The sequence below is a fragment of the Aythya fuligula genome, chromosome 10, assembly GCF_009819795.1.
Source record: "Aythya fuligula isolate bAytFul2 chromosome 10, bAytFul2.pri, whole genome shotgun sequence".
Classification (NCBI taxonomy): domain Eukaryota; kingdom Metazoa; phylum Chordata; class Aves; order Anseriformes; family Anatidae; genus Aythya; species Aythya fuligula.
The window spans coordinates 6716602-6742743 of record NC_045568.1 but is presented as its reverse complement, the minus strand read 5'-3'; the positions used below and the strand labels follow the sequence as shown (position 1 = coordinate 6742743).

Genomic DNA, 26142 nt, shown 5'->3' with positions numbered 1-26142 from the left:
TCAAATATTTGCCTTTAACAATATACTCAACTGCGAGCTGGGTGTCGCAACGCAAGCTGCACTGCAAGTTGTGGTGCCCTTCGGTGAGGAGCTGGCACCGTGCAGCAAGGCAGCCAGGAGACAAACCCACTGTGGCAAGCAGCTCCAGCCGCAAGGGTTCAGTGCTGCCCACCAGCCCCATGGCAAGCAAAGCCCCAGGCTGTTTGTTCCTGCTGTTTCCAGGCATCCCATGTCGCCCACTGAACATGTTTCTGCAGAAGAGTGGCCTCAGCAGTCTTTTGAAGCCCTCAGTGGTGTCAGCGCGACTGTCTGCACGTGAATTAATCCACTGGAAAAGGCTCTGTCTTATTTGCTTGACTGACCATGTTATCCCGCAGCTGCTAAGGTTGCTTTCCCTGCCACTCCAGAGGTGACATTTAACCTAGCTCTGCAGCACTCTGCCCAGCATCAAACCGTGCCCTCAGCCCTGCCCATACAGCTGTGTGGGGGCAAGGGAAACAACCTGCAGGAGAACAGCCTTCCTTTCAACTCAGGTAAGCCCCCGAATGCTGTCCCAAGGGCGTATCTGAGCTATGTGGGGGAGCAGGAGCTAGCAGCAGTGGGTATGAACCACTCAGTGGAATCACCAAGGACAAAACCCATGAAGCTATTTCAAACTGCAGGTTGCAGATGACTCAAAACCAAATGTCAAGTGCAATTAACACATTAATACCTTGTCGCAGGTAAACCCTCTCCAGACCAGACTGTCCCGGAAGGCAGGATCTACCCAGCCCTGCTTATTCCTGAAGTTCGTTTCAGATGATGTACACTGGTATTCTCTTTCAAAGCCCAGCACTTAAAATTGCAGCAAGAGCTGAGCAGGTGCAGACACACAGCAGCACACACCCAGGGGCTTTGGCTGCGCTCACCCCTCCCAGGAGAAGGCCCACCTTTTCTCCCTGTTGACGTAGCTGCAGAGCACTGAGCTGGTGACCTGCTCAAATCCCAGCCTGCTTTTGGGCAGGTATTAATCAGACACTCACGCCCTCCTTACTCACCGTCAGATCGTTTTGAACCCCTCCAGATCCATAAGGATTCTAAACCTTTTCTCCCGCCAACATACTCGCGGTCCCTCCCCGCCTGCAAAGCTAATCAGCGCGCATATTACTGCATCGAGCGGGTGCTGAGTCACACAGCCTGACTCCTGTTGGAGCTGGGAACTCCCTCCAGCTCTCTTGGGCCACATTACCAGCTTGAACAACAGTGATTCCTTCTGAAGGGAAGGCAAGGCTCACCTCCATTGGTGAGGTTGTACCCTGCTGGTTGTAGCCAAGGCCTTTCGTCCACCCTGTGGACTGCAACATTCGATTTCCTTTGTTGTTACTGTCAATCCTTGGATCATAGTCACTGGAAAAGAGACAGAATCAATTGTACAACTTTGCAATGTTTTGAACACATGCCAGAGATGTTTAGCTCTGCTAATAGCACCTTCATTGACATTCAAACCTCTCCTGAGGGGTATTTCCAGTTGTTTACAAGGAACACACTGCCTGAAGAAATCAACACAGTGCACTGTGTGCTGGGTTCAGACACCTCTGACAGTGTAGCTAACTCCCTGTCCCACCTCAGGGGATAATACACCGGGACACAGGAAATGAGCTCAGGCTCCAAAATATTTATGGTACAAGAAGGCCAGAAGCATTCTGTTCTTGTATTTCTTAATCTGAGTTTTAGCAACAGCAAGAAAGTGAAGTCTAATCCCTGCTGCTCCAGGAGATCTTTCTTTTCTCCCAGTGCTGTGAGCATTGTGGTCACCAAGCTCAACAGATGCAGTGTTGATTTGGACACGCCTTCTCCCACCTTGTCATTACTCATCCAAAACCATTATCCAAAACCCATAGTTTTGAAAACTGTTCTGCACAAAAATAGCTGCCTGCATTCAGACAAGTTCTACTTTCTGGCTGCTGCTGACACTGCACACAAACTGCTTTAGTTTATCCACACCTTTTCCAGGAAAACAGAGGGAAGAGAAGAAACAGATTTTTTAAACTGCAAAATGTGAAGGAAAGGTCCTCTTTTGAGGTGCTGTACCAGAAGGGAAGAGGCACGTAACCAGTTTTGTCTTCAACACATGCCTAGCAGTTCCTCAGCCCACTGGAACACATGAGCTTGCAGCAGGCAGACCTTTTGAGAGCTCCACACAGCACGCACTTTCTTCCTACACCTACTCTGACTGAGATGGAAACAGCTAGTGTTCCTCTGAGTCAGTAGAACAGAAGAAACACAGCTTTGCTCCTTCTTCTGATGGCTAAATGCCAGGAAAGGAGGACAGCGAGTGCCTTGAGGATGTGCTGACTGGGAATGAACTGCGCCCTGCTCCCTATGTCCGGCCAGGCACTCTCAAAACCCCCATCTTACCCATACAGTACCCATCTGCATGTCTCTGCCTTCCCCTAAGCCCTTGTCTCCAGCTCTGCACTACATAACCCTCGCCTCTTCCTGCCTTCTCTGAGAAGTCCTGCAGCTTCTGACAGACTTGCACTCTGGGGAACTCTGCCCACAAGAATCACAGCCTGATCGTTACTCTTGTACATTACCCCACCAGCCAATTCCTGGCCTCGGTGTGCCAGCAGCACACATGCCATCATGGCATCAGCAGCCCAAAAGACATCCAACCAAGAGCAGATGTTACCTTTCCGAGTCCCGGTCATATCTGAGTCGTTTCCTCTCTGGTGAATCCATTTGCTGGAACTTCTCCCTTCGGTCATTTCCTTTGTCTTTGTATCTCCCCTTCACAACAGAAAGAACAAATTAAGTACAGGAGCTATGAAGGATTTGACACTGCACAGGTAGCTCTCACCTCAGCCACTAATCCTAAACTGAGAAGGAAATCTGTCCTGCAGACCCACAAACACCGGATGTTTCTAGGACCCACAATCCACTTATTCTGTCCTGATGGCATCTGTTGCTGCCAGACCGATGGTCTCGGCCTTCCCGCTACGGCACCCTGAGCAGCTCTGCTAGCTTCTGAACAGCAGCCACAGCTCTCCCATTCCTGGCCAGGCAGCAGCAGCTGCCCATACACTGCATCAGTTTCAAATAGAAATCTGTGTCCCACGTAGCTCATAGCCCCACGCTGGCTCGCAGGGTGACAGAACCACCGCTCAGAGCCTTCTGGGAGGAAGGCAACCTGCTCCTAGAAGTCACGCCATAATCTAGAAGTCCAAATGCAGAGCATGTCCGCATTTCAGTTTAAGACTCTTTGCCCAGGCTACAGACAAGTGTAAAAGAGGAAGGTCTGCCTGGACCAACATTCCCCCTAGCACAGGATGACAAACAGAAGCCTGCCCACCACCACAGACCCACCTCACGCTCTCTCTTCTCCAAATATGCCAGTTCCTGCTCAGATCGTTTGATCTTCATGTGTATCTCCAGGTTTTGCTGGAAGAAGGAAAACAGAAGGCAGAGTCAGCAGAGGACACAAGCTTCCCCATTTGCTGCAGTATAAATAAAGCAGCATGCCCTTGCACCTGCACTAATCCAGATGCAACAGCCCCCCATGCAGCCCAGACGACCTGCTCACCCACCAGGAAAGGCTGTGGGACAGCCTTTCCAGCCCCACAGTAGGAAAGCAAGCAGTCCTATTTTAACCTGCGTGCAGTTTGGTCCCCCCAGAAGCAAGAGCTCAAAGAGTGCAGAACATCGGAAGGCATGCCTAAACTTCTTCCTGCTATTGCACTTGAATGTGCCAGCAGCCCACTCTCCCCAAACTTGAGCTGTATCACTATAGCTTAAAAAGTCACAACCTGCTATTATGGCACTCTCAAGGCAGGAGCAAGCAGCTCACACAATGCTTTGAGCAGAGCTTTGATGGGAACTTTGCCTGCTACTGTGTCAAACTCAGAACAGCTCTTCCCACACAGTCACTGCGTCTTCTCCCTCTATCACAAAGCTCTTGAGCCAACGGCAGCTCACATCACACATACAGCCCCCCCGCCACCAGCTCCCCCATACCTTGTGCAGGTTGGAGAGCTGCTGGTGCTTGATGAGCACTTCCTTGTTGGGAAACTGCCTCCTGCACAGCAAGCAAGCCAGCTTGTTCCAGTCAGTCAGCTTGTCGTCGTTCGCCTTGGCCTTCCTCTGCTGCTCCTCGCGCTGTGCCGGTGGGTGGGGAGGTGGCAGCCACTGCGCCTGTTCCTCCTCTTCCTCCTCCTCTTCGTTGTCACTGTCTCCTCCGTACTCTCCCAGAAGACCTATCAGAGGGTTCACCACCTTGGGCTGAGGGAAGAGGCAGAAAAACGTGACAGTTTGTCTCACCAAGCCTTCTCTGCCAAGCTGGGCTCTGCTTCCCCAGCATTGTGAAGCAAACTGCCCTGGCCATTCTATCTCCAATGCTCTCTCCAACAGCAGGAGAAGCTGGCACTTCTGCCACCCAAGGTCAGAGCCAGGCTGTGGTGAACCCCCCTAGTCACCTGCTCTACCTCAAACAAGCCAAAAATCGATCCTATGGAGCGTCTTACCGGGGCTGCACTCTCATCCTTCTTCGCAGAGGGAGGTAATGGTTTCTTAAAGACGTCTTCTGCAGAGAACTTCTCCTCTCCAGACTCATTCTGAAACAATTGAGACCAGGTGTTAAGACTGCTGTAGCACAGCTTCAGTGCAAGCAGCAACTAATCACACGTTTAACAGGCCTCCAAGGAAACCAGGCAGTCAGAAGAAATGAGGTGGTGTTTTTGGTGGCAGACATTCCAATTCTGGGCATCGCCCGAACTATTTCTCCTGGAGGTAGGCCCTTGGTTTCAGGGACAGCTGAAGCAGTTGCCATGCTGCCTCAGCCTGATCCACCCTCACCCTCTGCTGGACTGTGATGCTGGCCATGGCCCCAGCTGCAACTTAAACCAGTGAGGGAGCTGGTGCAGGGCCAGCTCAACATTTCAACACCTCTGTGTGCACAAAGGATGTGGAGATCATGTGCAAAGCAGCCCCCAGAGCCAGTTAGCACAGGACCAGGGAAGCCCACCAGTGCATGACGAGCTCCAGTCCTGCTTCACTGGGAGAGAACAGACCAAGCAGAAGTACTACATGTGGGGAGAGGAAAGGATGACAATGCCAGTTTCCTCTGCCATGTCTGTGGTACATGACCAGGCTCAACCCAGCTCTTTGATTTTCAGGATTTTCTCCTGGACAAAGACCAGCAAATACTGTAGTTACCTAGCATTGTAACAGGACGAGGCTGTGATGCTCACTTGCATGCTCAGCAGCACAAACAATAGGCTTGGGTGAAGCTTCACATCTACATTCTTTACAGAGAATTGCTCTGATGTTGCTCTGATGCCCTGGACACGCTCTAGTTCAGTGGTTCATTAGCTACTCATGTTTGACTGGGGAAAGACAAGAGCTATGCAACATCTTACCAAGCTTGCACTTTCGTCCTTTTTCACAGAGGGTGGTAATGGCTTTTTGAAGACATCTTCTGTGAAGAACCTCTCCTCTCCAGGCTCATTCTAAAAAACCCAAGATCGGGCATTAGACCATTAGCAGCACAGGGCTCAGGGTGCACACAGCAGCCACAAAGCCAGTTCAGAGCATCCGTGGAAACCAGAAAGCCAGGAAAAGCAATGGGGGGATTTCTGCTGCAGATGCTTTCACACTCCATTCAGCCAAGACCGACGTTTATCCTCGGTCAGTGCCCTTGGAAGCAGGCATTCTCCACGCCAGATGAGATTCCTTGGCAGGCTTGGTACCATCATCAGGGACAATTACTCCCCTCAGGTCCCAACTCCCCAGGACCAAGCACGCCACAGAGCACATCCAGACCAACAGGTAAGGAAGAAAAAAAAATCTGCATTTGTGACTAAAACACTTCTACCAACTCCTGTGGTCAAATTCACTCTACTCGGCATTCCTCAGGCCGAGTCAGTATCCCAGCACAGTTGTGGTAGATCCTGCTCAAAACACCCACACTCAAACATTGTTTTGGACAGCTACTCCCACTCAGCAGTTCCCCACGTTGGGGAAATAACATTTGCTCACTGGGAGTAGCACTAAAGGGCTGGACTCTGGGAGGAACCGTACAGGATGTCCGTGATGAACTCCTATCTGCATTCGATCTTGGTTCACCTTTGCAGTCCATCTGCACCGCTTGCTTCATCTTCCTGTCTGTCTGTGATGTTTGGATGGGGCAGGAACTGTGGTTAGGGAAAAGCTGAATCTCTGTTATTATCTGACCTGATATGTTCAGATACGCCTTCTATGTTTTTGCTGGCTCTGTTACAACAGTTGGGTGCTTTCAGCAACGGGGAGTGAAATGCAAGTCTCAATTACATGGCTGTTTCTGAATCCTTTAGCATAAAGAAGGGATAAGAAGTCCTGACTTAATGTCGGGAGACAAAAATTTCAAGAACTTGTCCCCACCTCGCCAGAACCATGTCCCTGGCCTGCTGGTGACCCCATGTATTTCATCACTTTCTCTCACAGACTCTCCCCTTTTTGAATCCTCTAAGAATTTTTTTCTAATATCCATTACCTCAACCTCCTAGCCTCAGATCTCTGACCATTCTGACATCTGGAGTTATTTACCTTAGAAGAAGTATTTTTCCCTTTCTCCTTTTTGTCCCTGTTGTCCCTGTTGTCTCTGTTGTGTGGTTCCTTCCTTTCATTTGTCCGTTCTTGGCTTCCATGTCGCCGCCTTTTGTTCTCTACAGGTGATGAGCAGGCTTCTCGGTCTATCGTGACTTCTCTCTGAAAGAGGCATAGAAAAAAAAAAAACCTTAGCTGAAACCCTACAATCTTCATATCAGACTTTTTGTCCTTATTTGGCTGAGGAGACCAGCACAGTAAGAAGGGACTGCAGAGCCTCAGATAGATGAAGGAAAAGGCTTCAGGACCTTGCTGGGGCAGAAGACTGTCTACTACAGCTAAGCCACGGGAGCACAACCCTGCTCACAAAGAGCATGGACATTTCCAGTTTCATAAAAACAAGACAACAGTTCCAGAGAACCTCAGCAGATGGCTCTTTTTTGGGATCCTTGTAACTATTGCTGGCCAGGCTTAGGGAGCAAACGGATGAAGACAGAGCTCTGTTGTCCATCTTTTAGTACAGAATTTAGTAGAGAATCTTTTAGTGTCCATCTTTTTTACTGTTTTCAAGTAAAGCTGAGCGAGGATGCTCTTTTCTTAAGTCTGCTAACCACAGAGACCAACAGCCTTCCTTCAGAGGCCAAGGAGGCAACCACAGCAAATGGTTCGACACACAGCTGATGGACTCCTAGCCTCTCATGGTAACATTTTGGAACACAGATCCCTTTTATACAGGTCAGAGAACTGAGCAAGAGAAACAAAGCTAACTCTGTGTCCTTATGCAGTTCTATGCTAGCCCTCTTCAGGCTGCAAAATCTACTCAGAGAAAGGCAGTTTGTACGAACATGTCACGTGTAAAGCTTCCTTCACATGCACTCACCTGAGTCCTGGGGTCGTAGTATGTCCCAGCTATGGGATCGTAGTAATTCCCAGTTTCAGGATCGTAAATGTATGTGGACACATCTGATGGAGCTGAATGGAGAGACGAGTTAATATCAGAGTCTTACAAATGCAGAACTTGCTCTTTACAAAGAGAAAAGCAAGAGTAAACCTTGCACTGTCAAAAGGATCAAGAGTGGGAAAGAAGCAATTTTCTCCCCTGGTAAGACAGGCGAGAGCAGTCCTCACATCACTCTACCTTCATCTTTTCTCTCTTAGGAGTAATAAGGTAGATAGGTTTTCACAGTTCTTCTGTTTTAGGACTGGCAAAAATTCTCCATCAAAACACACTTACAGGGGCTGTGCTGAGATCACCAGATCACAACACTTGACCGGACAAAGATATGAAATTCAGTAATTTCCCAAAGAATGGGTTGATGTGTTCCAGGCTCTGTTTCCACCCACCCCTGTGAACAAGGAAGATCTCTGCTCTTATAAACAATCTCCTGTTTGAAGTGATGACGCTCCCCACATCCCTTCTGTCTCTGGGTACATGAAAGCTCCCGACAAGAAACAGAGCAAACTGTTTCTACCGGGAAAGCCAAAGGCTTTAAGGGTAGGGCCATAATATGAGGAACGTCTCACATTTCCAAAATATTATTTAGACAGAGCTCAGCAATGCTACATGTATGTTAGTTAAATTATGGCAGGGGGTTCTGGCTACTGGCACTGCTGCAGTGTATTTTCCTCTGTCTCATCTGGAAATTACCAGGCTGATTTTATCCCATCAGTATGCTACAACAAGGAAAAGCAAGCAGCAAGTTTTCTTTATCTGCATGTAGCTTTTGCACAGTAAAAGTATGGAGAAACCCATTATCAGATAGGAAAATGTGACTAAACAAAGTTGGCAAAGGAACTCAGAAGTGGGTGTAGCAAATAAACCTACTCTTAGTCTTTAAAATATTTTTGGGCTGATTTCTACATGTCAGTGCCCTTTTAAGGAAGTAAAGTCTCCACAGTAGGAGTGAGGCAGAGCTTAACTTACACTGTGCTCTGGTGCGTCTCTGTGATTCGTTGCCCCTCCTGTCTCTCATGCCCCTTCTGCCCTGGATTAAGTGAACAACACAAACAGATCAGAGACTCTCTGACAGACATCATATTGCTTCTCCTCCCTCCCACGGGCCCAAAGTTCAGGAAAACAGTTATTTAGCTCCTCTAAATAGAACACAATCAGGCATAATTTTTCATCTACAGAATGATGGACAGTATTGCAAAGCACGAGACCTCCATAGCCCCCCTGAATCTTTAAATCAGCTACTCATGGCAATCCATTTGAAAGCCCCAAACCCATTCAGTATGGGAAAAGCCTTGCAGTCTGTAACACAACCACTGGAGAAGAGACATTCTCTTCAGGAACTGAGATCAGCCATCAGTAAGTCAACCTGTAAAAGCCTGTTACACAGTAATCCACACCCAAATTCCCTCATGCAGCATCTGTGCTGACCCACATTTCCACGTGCATTATAACCGTTGTGGCACAGTAGCAGTGAAGAGCATACTTGAGCATTATTACCCCACCTTCCAGCATGTTGAAGTTTCAGCAGTCCAAAGGGAAAAAGCCTAACAAAGTCATGCCCACTGCCCTCGATGCTCCCACCCTTCCCTCCCAGTTGCAGCTGTGCCTACCTGTCCATAGTAGGAATTGTCACTGTGCTCCCCGTAGTCATTCCTGCTGAGATAAGCATTGCAAGTAAACATCAATCCGGCTTCAAGTTAACCTCAGTGTACTCAAAATGATCAGCAGAACCAATAAAGACAGAAAGACCATCTCCACTGGCCACATGTCGGATGGTGTTCAGCCCAAGAGACAGAGAGGCTTTGCAGATTGCTGTCTCCACTAGAGTTATGCCCCCTCTCTGCTTGATCAAAGAGCAGCTGAATCTCCCCAACTGCTTTTGAAAAAACAAACAAACAAAAAAAAAACACCACCAAACCCATTAATTCCTTCACAATGAGATTTGACAGCTGGACAACAACAGAAAGCCACCTACTACAGTGGCTAGTCCCATACTGCTCAGACCCTGAAGCTTTTTCTAGCTCTGATACCTCACTGTGCACTTTGTTAGGCTGCAGGAACATCTGCACTAATTCATTTACCAACCTCTAAGGACAAGGTCTGACAACACACCTCTAGCCTCGCAGCACGTCACACAAAGGGCAACCCTACTGACTTATTCATCCTTACCTTCTCCTCCCGGTAGCAAGATTCACTTCCACTGTACGACCATCAATGCACATAGGGGGATCCAGATTCTGCAGTATCTTTAGCACCCTCAGTGCCTCCTGTAAAATGAAAGGAGAATTTCACATCTCTGCGGAGTGAAGTCTGTTTCTGCCTGAAGAGAAGGTACATCCTGCGCCTACAGGATGACGATAACAGGACAAGAAACACAATACTCTAAATATTAGTGAGAGATATTTAGGGTGTGACAAAAAGGATAAATACACTGCTAGGTTCTCTGCTTGTCTCACAGCCGTTTTCAGCAGCCAGCTAGGGGCTGTGTTCTCCTAGGGCTGCTGGACAGTGCAGCACCATACGGCGGCTCTTGCCCCACAGAGTTTTGGTGAACGCTCTCTGGACCAATGCAAAAACACAGCTACAGAGTCTGGAAATCACTCTGGATAAGGAGAAAATGTGAACCCTCCAGCGTGGAACTGTCTGTTAATTAAGATTCTTGCCTTTTGTGGACAGAAACCACAGAATTCAAGTTCCCTGCAAACAAAATACCTGTGCAAGAGACGGTCCAGTTTAGGAGGGTCTACAGAGATACGTATCAGGGCAAGAAACTCACTCAACATCACAGTTTGTGACAACATTCTTTAGCTCCTCATGTCTTTAACTTGTGACCAGCAGATGTATCAGATGTTCCCTGTGTCTAGCCAGACAAGCAGGAGTGGTCAGTAACTCTCTACAGAGCAGCTGCCCAACAAGTGCAGCTATTTCTTAGAGTCTTTTGTTCCTGTGCCTCCTCTACTTCTACAAGCCACAGATGCCAACAGGGGAGCATGTGAAAACAGGAAATTACTTACAGCATGTGAGTCCAGTTCAATGAAGCCATAGGTCTGCCCCATCCGGCCAGCTTTGTTCTTCATGATGCGCACTCTGGATGTGGAGATCTGCACGTATGGAGCCAGGAGCCCCACAATCACTTCTGGGGGGGTGAATCTTGTAATACGCTTCAGCATAATTGCTGAGAAGGACAATGAGAGAGGTGGCCAGGAAAGAAAAAAGTGGAATAAAAAAAGATTATTCAGATCCAGGCTTACTGTCACAGCAAAAGGCAAAAACTAAACCCACCCAAAGCAACAGCACAGCTTCTTGCAGTTCGGTCTGGAAGCTGATACTTTTTTCCTCTCTAGTTTGCTCAGACTAGTCCCTCCAGTTGCTCACCTTTCCTTCCCAGAAAACAGAGCAGAAAGTAGTCCCTAGTCCCCTCTCTCTTCAGAGGAGATTAGACCAGAGTAAATTCTGGCCAAAGGAGACTTCTGCTGCTGTGCCAACTTAACTGTAGCATCCTGAAGTCGGCTTTCTCTGAATTAATTTTCCTAAGGGCAGCATGCCAGCACCTTTGAAGCTGGACAGCCCACCATTACTTGATGCCATGGCTTTGCACAACACAGAAACAGCCTCCAGAGGTTTTGGTGAAATGCTGCCCTTTCTGCAGATAGCCTCATGGAGAGCAATCAAGAGGAATCCCAAATCGGGCTTTCTGCTACTCACTTCTGCTTCCTCCACCTTCCTGTGGTGTGGCTTCCTCTGCTTCTCTCTGAGAAGGCATCTCCTGGTGCCTGTCCATGTCCCTTCTCTTCTCCTGCGAGGGCCGCCGCTCTCTCCCCTCATCTCTTTTCCTTGGCTCCTGCTCTTGAGGCTGGCACTCCTGCTGTGGAGCAGGAACTGAAGGCTGGACAGGCTGCTTTGGAGATGCGGGTTGTGCTGGTAACTCTTGCTCAGGTTTTTCAAGCTTTGCCTCTGCTGTTAGAGAAGAGAAACAGACTGGTTCCACATACAACACTCCAGAACATATTTTGCTTCTGCTATTTTCTGGCCACTGCAACTGCTTGCCTTAGAAAAAGCTAGCCTATTCCATCCTTTGCACATCCCATGTCTTAACCTGCAGAGACAAGGCACACAAAGAGCGAGACAGACAGGCAGCTCATCCTTCCATTGCCCTGTTTCACATCAGGCTCCTCCTTTACTTCACCTCTCCTGTCAGAGATGAGGCATTCTGGCCTTTTTATAGGACCAGCTCTTGCCTGGGCACAGATGACTTAGGAATGGGTTTGGATATGGTCTACCCACATCCAGGACAACCTACATGGCACTGGTACCCTTACTATGCCTGATCTACTCTTGAACACTCAAAGCTGAGCAGTATCAGCTACCGACTGCCATCCTGTCTCTATGCTAGGAGAAAACTGGGTGCAGACACCTGTGATCACTGAGTGAAACGCACCATACATGAAATCACTGATTTTTATTAGGTCTCTACTTGCCCCAAAATGAAGCACCCACTATGTGGAAACGCCCTGCCTCAGCCTAGCTCTGCAGCACAAAGAAGATAAATCCCATCAGGCTTCCGTGCTCGAAGGCCTCTGAAACATCTAGCTTCACTTCAGAAGAGATCCTTGCCTACGCTTCTGAAGCTGTTAGAAAGGGAAGCCTAAGCTGTGGGGCTGTAAGGTCAGATATCACTAGCCCTCTACCTGCTGCTGAGATCCGTTCCCACAAAGAAAGAAACAAGTACAAGACCTAGCGCAGTAAAGCTTCAGTTGGACAGCCCCATACAAATTTGTCTCCAGCTTGCAGGGTGCAGTGAGGGCTCCACTTCATGAGCAGGTCCTCATGCAGAATTTGCATAGGAAACCAAATTATGCAGACATAAGCACAACCCCAGACACGCAGAGAGCACTTCTCTTACTGAATTCTTGCTCAGCGGACGTGTCCTCTCCCTCAGAACCACCTCTGGACTCTGGGCCTGCTCTGCTCCCTGTAAGAGAGGCATATTAAAATCCACTTCAAGACCATCAGTCACAAAGCATGCAGGAGCCTACACAAAGTTGCAGCAATGAATGCAGACGCTCAGAGCCCTGCTTTGTCTCACCCAGCAATTAACAAACAGTCACAGAGAGATTACCTTATTATGTTCTCCAATCAGCAACACCAGGTTAGGGAGAAGCACGCACCACAATTAGTTATCACAGCATCTTAAAGCCCCTGTTTAATTTGTTCCTCCGTAGCTTTTATTACACTGCACAGCTGTGGGGACCAAGGGGGCCAAGTACACAAATTCTGCCTTCCTAATACTAATGAGGAGCTACAGTGCACGGAAAGCAAGGCAACCACAGGGACAGTGCTTCAGTGAAGAAAGAGCTCTGCATCAGCAGTTATTTTAATGCCCTCCTGCCTAAGGTATGCACATAAGAAATGCATAACGTCACAAGTCTGCTCAAAGATGCAGAGTCAAAGCTCACAGAGGGCCTGGAATACCTGCTCATCCCAAAGAAATCAGATCCTCGAGGGACTGTGCTTTGGCTGTTGTGCCATCCCATGCTTAAAAGCAGAGGTGCTGGTGGGTGAGGAGAAGCTCCCAGAGGAGCTGAACTCCTTCCTTTCCACACACAGTCAGCAAGGTGAACTCAGCAATTCACAGTCCGGATCCTCAAATCTGAGAGCCTCAAAAGAGTAACACTAAATCCCTGCAGCTGCACGTCCCAAGGAAGGGGGGCTGAGGGGAAGCTGTCACTTACAGCAGCAGTGCTAGCTCACAGACCTGCAGGACACAACCTGTCGCTCCGGAGGGGTGACAATGCCAAAGCAAAGGGAAGGAAAGGCCTCGTGCAGTAAGACCCCGAGCCTCACAGGAACAGAGAGCCTGCTACCAACACATGGCATGCACCACATTTAGTGTTGACAGGGAAAGGGGGCTAAACGAAGCCAAATTAATGATCCTCCTACGCAGTGCTCGCCTTGGTGCTCAGCCAGTTCCACCACGAAGGACGCCGCAGGGAAGGCAGAATGCAAACTTACTCGTCAGGACAGGTAAAACTTTTAAGCGACCAAACACAGGAGGACCAGGTGTACTCACCATCTCTTGGGAGCTTGCAATAGGAGCAGGAAGATCTGTAGCCCACAGTACACACCTTACACTGCAATGGAAGATGGACAGCATGAAAAAGGCATGTTGTGAAGGGGAAGGCACAACCTACTCCAGAAGGCCAGGCTCTGAAGTACTCGCAGAAAGTAAGCTGTGGCCACGGAAAAGTTACAGCAAGAGCTTGAGAGGCAGGATGGGCACTGGCTGCAAGAGCCTTGAATGGAATGGGAAGGGGACTGGAATGGGAAGGGGACGTTCACAGGGCTCACACCTGGGATCGCCTCGGGGCCGGGATTTTCACACAGCCTCTGAGCACAGATCTGCTCACGCCACAGAGGCGCTTGGCTAATCCCTGAGGCAGGATCCTTCCCCCTCTTGAGTGATGCTGGACTGAAAAGCTCCCTGCTGGCTGCCATCCTGCCAACCCCATTGTTTCAAAGGACCCAGAGTGACCTTTGTTCTTCCTCCCCGCAGCTCGCTCCTCAAGCAGTGACAAAGTCCTCCCCGCAGTTAAAAGGCACGTGCGGATACCGATGCCGTTTGCTGCACCAACAGCAAGGTGTCTGCCAGCTGCCAGGCAAAGCTGCTGGGGCTGAGATGTTATCCCACCCGGAGCTGCTGTGGGAAAGGCAAGTGCCCGGTCTTCACAGCTCTCCCTGAACACAGTGTTCCTAATGTTCCCTTCAAGCTCTTTATTATAAACGCACTGCTGCTCTTTCATACCACTCCTTTCTCTGACTGAAGCCCTGCAAACACACAGAGGCACCAGAGGGCTCTTTCTGGCCATGCCCGTGCATGGCACGAGCCAACTTCCCACCACACTACGAGCTGTTGTGAAACCACTGCCCCTAACTCCTGTCTCCACTTGATTTCTGGAGCATTAAAAGCCCAGACAAGAGCAGCATTGGCCTCAAACGATGGCTTTGTTTGCAACTGGAAGGCATCCAATTAACCTGGAGAAGGGTCTTCATACCCCAGTGTGACCCGGAGCTGAAGGGGCAGTGTGAGCACAATGAAGCCCTTCCCACCCCACTGCCACCTCCTGCTTTGTGCTCAGGGGCAACGGGAAGAGCCACCCTCCTCCTGGCTCCGCACTCCTCCTCAGCCCTCTGCAGCTGCACCTGCGCTGGGAGAACCACGGGAAGGGCATGGGAACAAAGCCGGCCCTCGAGCAGCTGTGCCACCCCACAAGCAGGCTGAACGAACCCTGCCTGGGCTTTGACTTCTTTCCTCGCTTCCTCTCTGCTGCCCTTGCCAGAGCAGCCAGCAGGAAAGGCACAGTGCAGCTCTCAGTCGCATACTTACACGTTTGCAGCGCCAGAACTCCGGGCACGGAGTGTACTCAAGGGTCACTTCTTTGCCTCCAATCGAAAGAGTTCCCTGTTGAGACAAGGGGGTGAATGACGAATGCGCCCAGCACACGGAGGTCGCTCAGAGGCAGAGGAAGGGGTTAAAGCTCTGCTTTCCAAAGGCTCGGCAAGTGAGACGGGGGACGAGGGGGAGAACGTCTGGGCCAGTTAGCTGGGGCTTCGTCATGGAAGTGGAAGCGCCCGTGCCCTGCTCTGGCCCAGGGCTACAAAGCCACGGGCTGGCTCCGGGGGAAGCAGGCAGAGGCTTTGCCACCTCCCAGGGAGAGCAGAGCTGGTAAGAAGAGCACAAGAGGGAACGGCTTTAACTTGCTTTTGTCCACAAGCTGGAAAGGCAGCCGGACATCCTCCTGCACACCAGCCACCACCAGGCTGGTCTCAAGGCAGCTCCTTGAGGAGGAACACAAGGAAAAACGCCATCGAGGGGAGAGAAATCTGACGCTTGGGTGAGTCTTCACTTCACTCAAGAGACCCTGGCTGTCCTTCAGGGAAGTGAGGGCACCCCCAGCTGCACGGCCGGCCCCTGGGGGGGCTGCACTCGAGCCCTTGTGCAGCAGGGAGAGAAGCAGAGTGAAGACGTCCTGCTTTGGGCCCCGCACAGCACGGTGGGAGAGGTGGCAGGCACCCAAGAAACTTGGGCTGAAATGCAGCTGAGCGCAGGGATCCCGAGGGCTGATCACAGGGATCCCAAGGGCGAAATGTGGTAGGGGAGAGCTCCCCAGCTCCTGCATGAAGCCACCTGCAGGAGCAGGGACCCTGCTCTCACCTGACGTGGACACAGCCCATGCCCAGGCACAAGGGATGCGGGGCGAACCCCAAAAACAGACCGTGGGCCATCTCGCATCAGCGCAGGCACTGCCTGCCTGCCTGCCTTTCCAACACCACAACACAGGAAGGGTGACAATAATGAGACTCAGACCCAGGGCTCCCAAGCCTCAGGGAAGCAGCCACTCTTCAGGCCAGTGCAGACAGGTGCCAGGTGCTATTTTGGGGATCCCTGGGCAGTCAGAAGCTTCCCAGGAGCTCCGAGCCAGCAGCCTGGCCGCACGAGAGTGCACAGAGCAAACCAGGAATGTGAAAAAACGAGTTCCCAGGGGTATTATTCAGAAGTCACAATACACCCATGCAAAAATTGCTGTGCAAAATGTGCTGGAGATGACAGCGAATAAGTAAAGCAGGTGGGAGGAGTTCCTGGGAGGGAAGCACTCGGTGAGGGTAAGCCAACAACCCTTTAACCCCTCCAAAAAACACGGTGGAGAAGGCTGGAGGCCCAAAGGCAGCACCAAGGCCAGGCAGCAGCACCTCCCCGTCCCGCAGCATTGCTCTTCCACACCATGGCTGTTCCTTCCTGACAGGCCTACACACACTGAGCCCTGCAGGGGATTCCCAGCTGCCACCCAGCTGTTTGGATGCCGATTCCCACATGAGCAAGGCAGGGAAGTGAAGGCTGAGGTCAGCCCACTTGGGGTGGAGATGCTCCCTGCCCTGAGCAGGGCACCTCCGAGAGCAGCAGAGAACCACCCGTGTCTGCCCGGGGACCCGGCGAGCACAGGGGGGAAGAAGGCAGGGTGCACATCCTCGCAGGCATGGCCACAGCCCGAGCTGCCAGCCCGCAGAAGCCCCGGGGAGCAGCAGGCAGCCGGCCCCGCTCAGCACGAGGCTGCAGCCCTGCAAAGGGCCCGTGCAGCAGGGACAGCTTGCTTTGGGGACGCTTCCTCCGGCAGGGCAGCGCCCCACAGCTTCATCCTTCCAGCAGTTACTTGAAAACAAAACTTGCCAGAAAGCCCTGAGATGATTTTTTGGGTTTGTGGACGATCATCTTTCAGCGCACGTGGTGCTGGTCTCTCCTGCAAACTCATTTCTCAGAGACTGTCAGAGGTGTCACTTGCTAATTACTCACTCATTTCCTTAACGCCCTGCTGATTGCCTGCTCACTTTTCCAAGCTCGCTCTTACTGCCTTCTTGATATAATCATTTTCAAGGCTGCAGCGATCACTTAACATACCAAAACGAGCCCTTCAGTTAGGGCACACAGTGTCAGGAGTCAGTAGCTCAGTGACTTTAAATTCCTCTTTCCCCCATTTTCTTAATAGATTCCATCCCAAATATTTCCAGAATCTTTATTTCTTCTAATCCCCGTCACTCCTTATTCTGTTTCAGCTCCACCTTCTTCTCCCTGCAAGATATTTTGGATAAAAACCTCTAATTTTCAGTTCACCAGCTTCAGCTGAGCAGATCTTAGTGAGTTCAGGAAGACTTTCAGAATATTTCAGGGAAGACTGCAAGAAGGGGAGAAAAAAGGCAAACCCGAGGAAGGCTATGCCACACCATGGCAGCACCCGGACAGCAACAGCCTCTTCCACATCCACACATTTTATCTCGGCCCTCTCTCTCAGACTCCCCTGCTCTGTGCCTGTTAGTTCTCCTCGTGTATTTTCAACATCCTGTACTTCTGAGCAGCTTGGCCTTTTCTTTCCAAATTGTTATGCTACAGAAATGTCTCTCCCGTCCTCCCCGTGAGGAACCTCCCCCTCAAAACTCTCAGTGAGCGTGCGGTTGACTCACCAGCGAAAGGTTTAAGAGGCAGCACAGTCCTGTGGCACTAGAACACAGAGCTCTTGGCAGTGGAAATGCCCAGGCTTTTGAGGGCACAAGCAGCTTTTACTTTTGTTTTCGAATTCCCAAATGCAAAGCAGAGCATCAGGACTTTATTTCTGGCATCAATGTTTAATGCTGCTGTTAGATGTCTTTCAAATGCAATTCTATTTTATTTTTTTTTACTTGGAGGTCTGGTGTAGATGCAGTACTGGATTTTAGCTTAAGTGGTACAACAGAATATAAACCATTGCAGCTAACGTTATCCAAAAAAATGTATCATCTGGGCTAAGAGCCAACGGCCCAGCACGCAAACATCCCTGGAAGCAGACTCCAACCAACTACACAATCCCACCACCCGGTGGTTCTGGAGCGCGATGCCATGAAGCCATACAAGCTATCTGCAACGAGCACGGAGCAGTGTCCCGAAGCCCTCCGATGAGCAGGGATGTTAGCATGTGAAATTCCCCCAACCGCAGGAACGGGATACTTTAAGAGAGGGGGGAGAAAGGGAAAATCCCTTAGCCACGATATTCACGGAGGGTAAAACCTTTCCAGAAGCACCGTGGAGACCGCGTGTCAGCTGGGTGTGAGGCTTCAGCAACCAAACTCCACAGTTCCTAGGGCACTTTCCAAGCTCTTTGTCACCAAAGGCAGTTAAACCAGAAGAATTTTTAAAATATCGGTATGATCTAAATGGTAAAGACAATCCTAACCGAGGCTCACCTTCAGAGCCCCCAGATCCACGAGGACTAAAGGGTTCTGCTGTCCAGTTTGCTGAGTCAAAGTACTGGCACAGTTCAACATGCTAAAAGTGAACTGCAAACACCATTTGCAAACAGATTTAAGGCTGCATACGAAGATTATGACAGAAGAATGCTTACGGGCAGCGCTGCAGGGCAGTCACATTAAGATGCCAGGATTAACCTCACTTAGGGGATGTTTATTCAGCTCTCTTACGCATATTTACTGCCATTAGGACGGTTATCCAAAACCCATCGCACAATCATTTAAAAATTATTTAAACTGATTAATGACTAGGCTTTACTGCGTGGTGGAGCCTCAGGCCATAGCCGAGGAAGCAAGGGAAAAGGCAGCAGCCTCGGGCCTCAGAGGGAGCCCCCAGGGCCAGCAGCGTTTCCAGAGCAGCTCTCACCACCCACGGATATTTTCCAGCCCTGCCCTCCTCGCACAGCTCAGGGAGACAAGTGGCTGACAGCAGAAGGTGGCTTATCTACCTGCAACCGCAAATCAGGCTGCTTTGGGGTTGCCCTCTAATCTGAGGACGGGTTCTAAATGCAAATGTGACAACCCCAAGTGCGCCGCTACCCAGCTGACACCACCTCGCCCCGTAACCGGCACGGCTCTCGTCTCGCGCAGAGGATGGGGGAAGCTGGCAGGAAGAGCACAACGCTCCCTCCCTTCAGGTAGTCACCTGCACGTGAACCAGAGAGGCTCAAACGCCAAAGGCCCTTCTGGCCTACACATCCCCAGCTGCTCCTGGAACCCATGAGGTGGCAGCTTCTGGGGCTGGAGCTGTGGGCCAGCAGCAAGACACCTGGGAGGGTACGAGACCAGCTGGATGTATCTCAAAACAAAATTCCCACACAGAAACTGGCTTCCCATCCCAGTTTTCCCATATGCTGAAGTTTTTATCTCCGAGCTTCTTGGCAGCTGCTGTACAAGGGCCTGGAGCCTGCAGAGCACCAGGCAGCGCATCTACCTACCTCTGGCAAAAAGCTGGGGAGAAAAGCTGCGAACCCACAAACCACGATCCATCTGCAATCAAGGATTTAGAAAACAGAGCGTGACACGGAGAGATGAAGAAACTAGACGCACAGCCCAGAGATGTCACCAGCAACCCCGAGTTAACAGGGCATAGCCTCTGAACTGAGGCATTAGGAGGAAAACCCTAAGAGCCTGAAGACATAGGAGCTATACAGAACTGATTAAGATGCTCTGTAAGGATCCCCTCATCCCTGACAGCACCCTGTGCCTCTTTCAGGCTCCCTTCCCACAAAACCCATCACCCACTTGCACTGGGCCCATCCGTTACTCCACTTGTTTCCAGATCCACTCACTCCCACGCAGCCTTCCTCAGCCTCAATAACGAGGCAGTTTGTCCTTTAGCAGCTTGCCTGTCTGCATCGTTATTTCCACAGACGTCCCATCGACGCTGCTGAGCCATCTCTGGTCTTCTTCCTGTGATTTCCAATTCCCTGGATAGCAACCACGCCACCGTGCTCATCTGTCTCAGGATCTTTGTGGAACTCCTGTCCCCCGCTGGCACCCTCTCTGCAGACACACAGCGCTGCCCCTCAGGCCACGCTAGCTCTCTGCATTTTCTTGCTTGGATTGTTGAACTACAATTCACTTCCCCGTCAGGACGCTTGAAGGGCTTATCTTTTAATTACAGCATTTGCTCCACTTGTCAGCACACTCAGTCCTGCTCTGAGAATGTCACCAAAACAGTCGGCACAGGCAGGCTCCGGAAGGATAACAGCTTCGTCTTGCAGCTTGAGAAAACAAGCGATGTGCACAGGACTCCATGTGCTCCAGGACCAGCTCTGGCTGGGAGGGGATATGAGTGGCTTTGGCACGTCACCCCTTACTGAAATTTCAACACACCTGAAGGTTTTCTTTGATCCAATGAAGCAGACTGCATCTTTCACCTGCCACTGAAAGCCCTAACTTCTCCTTTTACAGCTAATTCTAACCTCCAGCCTCTCTTACCCCCAACTTTTCCCCTGAAGAGGGCACCTTTGCAGAACAGCATTGTAGGATTCCTGGACAAAAGGGAAATTTTAAAACAAAAGCCTCGTCTGTATAGTCTAAAGGGGTCAGACAAGGACGCTGAGGGCCAGGGGGAAACCCGAGATGATAGCTCAAAGGGGGACAAGTTCTAAGCTTTGGTGTCGCTGGCTGGGCTCCCGACCCACAACCAGGAGAAGCACGGAGGGTTAAGGACGTGTTGTGGGGTAAGCTAAGAAGGTCATGCATAGCAAACACTTGTTCCAGTTCCCGGAAGAGCATGAATCAGGTTGCACCCTCTATTTGAAATGCATACCTAAACTACCAAAACTTAGATTATTTAAATATATAATGTATTGAGTACAGTTATTCATAGATGGCTCTAGGGCAGGTCCCATGTGGCTCTGCCTCATCTCTACCCCCTTCCTGATTCATCGAGGACTGCCCAGACTGTGTTTGGACAACAGCTGCCTCAAAGACTCCCCTTGCTCCTGCCACAGACATTTTCTCTCTCTCCCTCTCCCCAAAATGCTGCTCTGCTGCCTGGACATATTTCTCAGTATTTTGTTATATGACCACCTTCTTCCTCAAAGGTCATCCCATGCCATAACGCCGTGAAACAATATAAAGCTTCAACATGTTAGCACAATGCAGCTGCGTGCACTAACCCACCCCAGGACCTTCCGGTGCCTTTCCCCCAGGGGCACCTCACAATTAGCAATGGCCATTAGGAAACCAGGAGAACAATGAGGAAATGCCCAGCTCCTTAATTACAGATTTGCGGCGCAGGACCAAAACACTGATGATCGATCCCAGTGCAGGGTCACACTGGGAAAAAAGTCAGGCTGGGGAGCTCTGCCAGACAAGGGTAGATTTATTGCTAGACAATCCCACGTATTTCAATGAGATCCCACACCCAAACAAAAGCGTGTCCTTTCGCTGGAGCACACAGCCATGAGGCTACACACCGAGTCCAACACAGCCTGACCCGTGTGGAGAACAGAGCGCAGGATGTTCTGCACAGCAGCAAATGTTTGCTAAGAACACGATGACCGCAAAAGCATTAAGAGCAGTTGAAAGGTTCCCCCGTGTCTCAAAATGTTCTTCTTCTCCCCCCCGAATTAAGCACTGAGAGCCATCACTGGCAATGCTTTCTCTGCAGCCGGTGCTCAGGCAAGCTCCCTGCAGGACATCCTCTCTGCTGTAAGGAAAAGACCCAAAATCTACGGAAGAGGGAGCAGTTCTGTGGATGAAAAGAGGGGTTTGGTCTTGGAGACACCATTTCTCAACATCCCCAATTTCCCAGGTAAAAGCAAGTGCCTGATACTGACTCTAAAAGGGTCAGAAAAAGAACCAAGTCAGCTGCCTGGGGAAACGCACCAGCAGGGCGACACTTACCTGTGCCTCCCAGATGTGCTTCCCACCACCTCACTGACTTGCAGGTGGCCTGCCCAGCAGCTAAATCCAGACCCTTAACAGTCACGCTTGGGTAGAGCCAGCAGGCGGCTGGCACATCTTCAGGCAGGCACGTGCACGGATTTCTGCACCTGACCAAGTGCAGTCTCTCAGTCATGCTCTCAGGAGCTGCTTTGGGAAGGTGCTGCTTTAACCTTGTCAGGGAGCAGGAGGCAGCAGATGACCTCCTGTGTGGCTGTTCAGGCTCTGAGGATGTGTTACCTGCCCTCAGCGGGTCGGGAGAGGGCTCCAGCCAGAGAGGTAGGTGCACAGGACAGATCCTATGAAAACCTTGCTGCCGAGGAAGGAAAGGAACACACTTGCCTCCTGCGTCAGAAGTGAGCCGGCCTGGTTGAATCCATAAAGGACTGGGAAACGGCATGCACAGACATCATCAATGGTCACAAACAGCTCGATATGGCCACTTGAACCCCTTCAGGGACTCCAACAGCCAGAGAAGCAGGCAGTGGTACAGGACGAGTGTCAATCCCACGTGGACCAGGCACAGAACACGTTGGCAGGAAAAAAACAACCAAACACCCCAGCTCTGCTCTCCAGTGAGATCACAAGTTGGGAAGAATCAAACAGGCCTTCAAAAACCTGGGGCTATAAACATTAAAATACCTTGCTCGTATAATTAATATACAGCTTCACACCACAAGACATCTTCTTAGTGAGACCTCTCAGCCTAATCTGACGTGTAAGAAAATGCACCTTAGGATTCCAAGGACTTAAAATTACTTTCCATGTTAACTCTTCTCCTGAGATCCTCGATGGAAAAGTACAGCAAATATTTGCTTGGGCTTTTACTTTCATCCCAGCTCAAATCCGGTACATGAAACCCATCTGAATATTGCTAATTTTCTGCTGAGATACAGGCTGTACATCACAAAACCTAAGACCTCCCCTGCTGGCTATGAAAACAAGAACTGCTTTCCTCTTCCTGTTCTAAAGAAGATAAGTTTCAGAGATTTAAATACTCTAATCTCATGTTTACAGCTTTGTAGCTTTGACCCTCATTAAAAGTATACTTCAGTACATGACACACTTGATTTTAGACCACTTTCCTTTGGGGAGAATCGGCATCCAGAAGCTGCTTGCTCATCCCAGGGAAGACACGACCAGCAGTGTGTGGGTGGCACGAAGTTGTGGCGATGCAGGACCCGTGGGCGTAACGGCCAGTAGCTGTCAGCGCAGCAGAACAACCCTTCAGGCAGAATGCCACCTCACATCAGGCATCTCACTGCAGGAACTCTTTACACTTTACAGCTTCTGTCGCTGCAGAGGCCAGGAAGAACCTTCCAGCTCCCCTGGGCAAAGTGGCTTTGGGATTTTCCCCCATTACCTTCCTCTGGGGACAATCTGAGGACCTCCCAGTCGCTGTCGTGTTCATACCTGCTGGGTTACACGGGTCACCTTACGTGATGCACGAAGGAATTCTCCCTCAACTGAGAGAGGAGCACAGGAAATTTGTGCCTTTCTTCTGAAGTACAGTGGACTGCTGGCTACCAGACCCTCGGTGCACTTCCACCTAACACGATGTCTTGTCCTGCACAGACCCAGAATGACAGCAATGCTCCTGATCTCTGATTTCTTCCTGTGGTTTTTGTGTGTGATTTTTGTAGATATGAAGACTTTAATAAGGGTCTTGAAGGTGTGCCGTGGTTTAAATGAGAATGGGTGGGTAATACCATGTTTCCTTCTGTGTTAAATACCTGTTTCCTTGTTGCCTGTGATTCATGGGTAACAGACACAATAGTCCACTTGAGCACACCAGCCCCCATTTTCCACTGTAATCACACTTCATTTCTAGTCAGTAACAGTAAGTGTGTCGTTTGCCTTTTTTTTTTTTAGCCTCCAAACTCAACCTTTTACCTTCCTGTTCAGCAACCCAACAACAACAGCTTGCGCACCAAGGAATGGAAAAGCAACCAGCACCAAGATAGCACAAAAGCATGAACAAACAGTTCTGCTGCCCAAGTTAACAAATACGACTCATCAAGTAAAAACTGCAACATTTTGGTACGCTCCCACTTCTCCAAATAGTCCAGATGGAGTCTTAGCAGTGTAATCTGGCTCAAAAGCTTGTAAAACATCCCCTTTGACATTGCTGGGAGTGGGCTGAAAAGGACTGCCATCTCCTTCACAGTGACACGTCTTGTGCGAACCACTATGGCAAAACTGTGACAGAAATTGAGCCTGCTCTGGAAATGAAAGTGAGCGTGTGTTCACTTAGATGCCTTTATGCACGTAAACTGAACCCATTCTGACATTTCCCTCTCACAGCTGCTGTGTTTCCTTTAAGTAATCTCAGCCGTATCATCCACTTTCAAGAGCACAGAGGGGATTTCAGGTAGCGCACCTGCAGCTCTGTTAGGCACCACCTTACTTAAAGGGTGACTTCAAAAGCATCAAAGCAAATTGGTGCAATGGGTCCTACTACCTTTAAAACAGGAGCTCGATCAAAGGATTTTACATCCTCGCACAAAAAGCACGGTCTGAACAAGTAAACAAGCTAGCAATTGAGGCGATGCACTATTTGTACGACAGCTGATTTACCACAATCCCTCAAAGCACTCTGATACTACACTGATAACCACCTTCCGAGTGCTTACACAAGAACATATTTAGTTTCAACATATCTTCATAGAAAGTCAACCAGGCGTGAAGATAAGCACAGTCACAGACATATAATCGGAGAGGCAGAGCAGCCCGGAACACTGCTCTTGGTTTTATGATGACTCTGTACCCGTCCCTGGCATCTGTGACTAAGATTTCCTTGTTGAGACAAGATTATCCACTAACACATTAGGAGGACAGAACCCAACAGCTACACTGATAGGGCAGCATCTGTGCCCTGCACATGCGTCCAAGGACTACCTCCAGTCTTCCTAATTCAAGGCAAAATCTCCTCTACAAAGTATTTCAGAAGAGGAGCATGCAAGATGCTATGTCATGCAGGACAACGCTTTGCATGTTGACGGTAATGGAAATAAGGCTATTTCCTAGGTGTTGCTGTCAGAATAAAAACTTGGCCTTACAGAAGGGGCAGAGAGCAGACTTAGCTGTGGTATGTGCTGCATTTCACATTCAAGAACAAAAACTTTCACGTATCTGGTCAAGCCCAACACATAAAACGCAAAGGTCCAGCTGTCCTAAAGCTGGTTCCTCTTTTTGAGCCACCAGTGCAGGGACCATCTGCCCCCACACGCCTTTGGATGCCGTGCAGCAGTTTGTGGTGCCCAACAGGAGCAAGCGAGGCACTGAAGTATTGGTGTCACACCATGCAATCCAACGGAGAGCACCAGACATTTATCTGGGCAACCACTTCTAGATCGAGCCATTTAAGTAAACTTCAGGAAATCACGTTATTCCTTAACGTCTGCCAGCTTACGCTTCTGGCATTTTAACTAGAACATCTATCCCAACAGAGAAACACTTGATTAGCAAGGCGCTTGAGATCTATGCAGGAAGAAGGGACATTTCAGAGATAAATCATCACACAACTTCGCTAATGTCAACTGGCAAAAAAAAAAAAAAAAAAAAAAAAAAAAAGGCAAAACCAGAACATAACTGCCTGGAGGCCAGAGGGAAAACAGTTTCATTTTGGAAAAGGATAGGGAAGGATGTTTTACCTGGAACAGCCTATTTATATGCAGCCCAAGCGAGCTTCAGTGCACAGAATAGATAATTCTGCAATACAGAGCAATATTTGAGTCCCAAGATAACCCTGCTGGGCCACGCACCACTGCCAGCAACCAGAGATGCTGAAGAATTCCTGCTTACGCATCCAGCACGTGCTCCAAACAGCTCACCCAGGTGGTGGCCTCTGGGACAACCCCGCTACAGAGCAGCAGTTCAACAGCAGCAGCAACAAAGCATACAGTGCTCACCACGCTGGCACGGGGAGGCTGAAGGAACAAAAAAGGAGACAGGATTTTGGAGTAAGAGCAGGGAGGCAGAGGGACATGGCAAGCTGGGATCAGACAAGTAGAGGAAGAAGATGCAAGCTTCATGAATCCTCCAGTCAAATGTGCACAGATTTGGAAGTAAATTGGTTTGCATGGTTTGCTTCCTGAGACAGGGCAGGACAGAGCTGTGAAGAAGAAGGTTGTTTTTTTTTTATCTGGGTAGGGCTAGAAAAGCCACAGTGAAGGGCAGCTGCTACTAGCTGAAGGAACAGCGTGTGAAGTCTTTGGCAGAAGATCCCTTATGACCTCCTGTGCCAGAGGAAGAAAGGATTCATGGGATTCACACAAGCTTGTAAAGGCGAGATGACAGAAGACGTCGAGATGACAGAAGAGAAGAAGGTCCAGAGGTGCATTTCCAACAGCGGAGCTTTTGGCAGTTACATGTCACAACACAAGAAACCCGTCTCTGCA

At 49.8% G+C, this 26142-nt stretch overlaps 1 protein-coding gene across 2 annotated transcripts in view; it reads right to left on the bottom strand.

The window, feature by feature from the left end:
• RBM6 (RNA binding motif protein 6) overlaps positions 1 to 26142 on the bottom strand; it is a 52139-nt gene that overhangs the window by 1139 nt on the left and 24858 nt on the right. The window contains exons 7-22 of one of the 2 annotated variants that reach the window (XM_032194160.1): positions 14898 to 14972; positions 13584 to 13644; positions 12417 to 12485; positions 11219 to 11470; positions 10528 to 10688; positions 9683 to 9780; positions 9124 to 9169; positions 8483 to 8543; positions 7439 to 7530; positions 6559 to 6720; positions 5394 to 5483; positions 4500 to 4589; positions 3994 to 4257; positions 3346 to 3420; positions 2672 to 2769; positions 1275 to 1386 (exon numbers count right to left, since the gene is read on the bottom strand). In XM_032194160.1, the coding sequence (XP_032050051.1) occupies positions 1275 to 1386; positions 2672 to 2769; positions 3346 to 3420; positions 3994 to 4257; positions 4500 to 4589; positions 5394 to 5483; positions 6559 to 6720; positions 7439 to 7530; positions 8483 to 8543; positions 9124 to 9169; positions 9683 to 9780; positions 10528 to 10688; positions 11219 to 11470; positions 12417 to 12485; positions 13584 to 13644; positions 14898 to 14972 (1806 nt within the window). The remainder of the gene's footprint in view (positions 1 to 1274; positions 1387 to 2671; positions 2770 to 3345; positions 3421 to 3993; positions 4258 to 4499; positions 4590 to 5393; positions 5484 to 6558; positions 6721 to 7438; positions 7531 to 8482; positions 8544 to 9123; positions 9170 to 9682; positions 9781 to 10527; positions 10689 to 11218; positions 11471 to 12416; positions 12486 to 13583; positions 13645 to 14897; positions 14973 to 26142) is intronic. The other variant, XM_032194161.1, reaches the window with a different exon arrangement.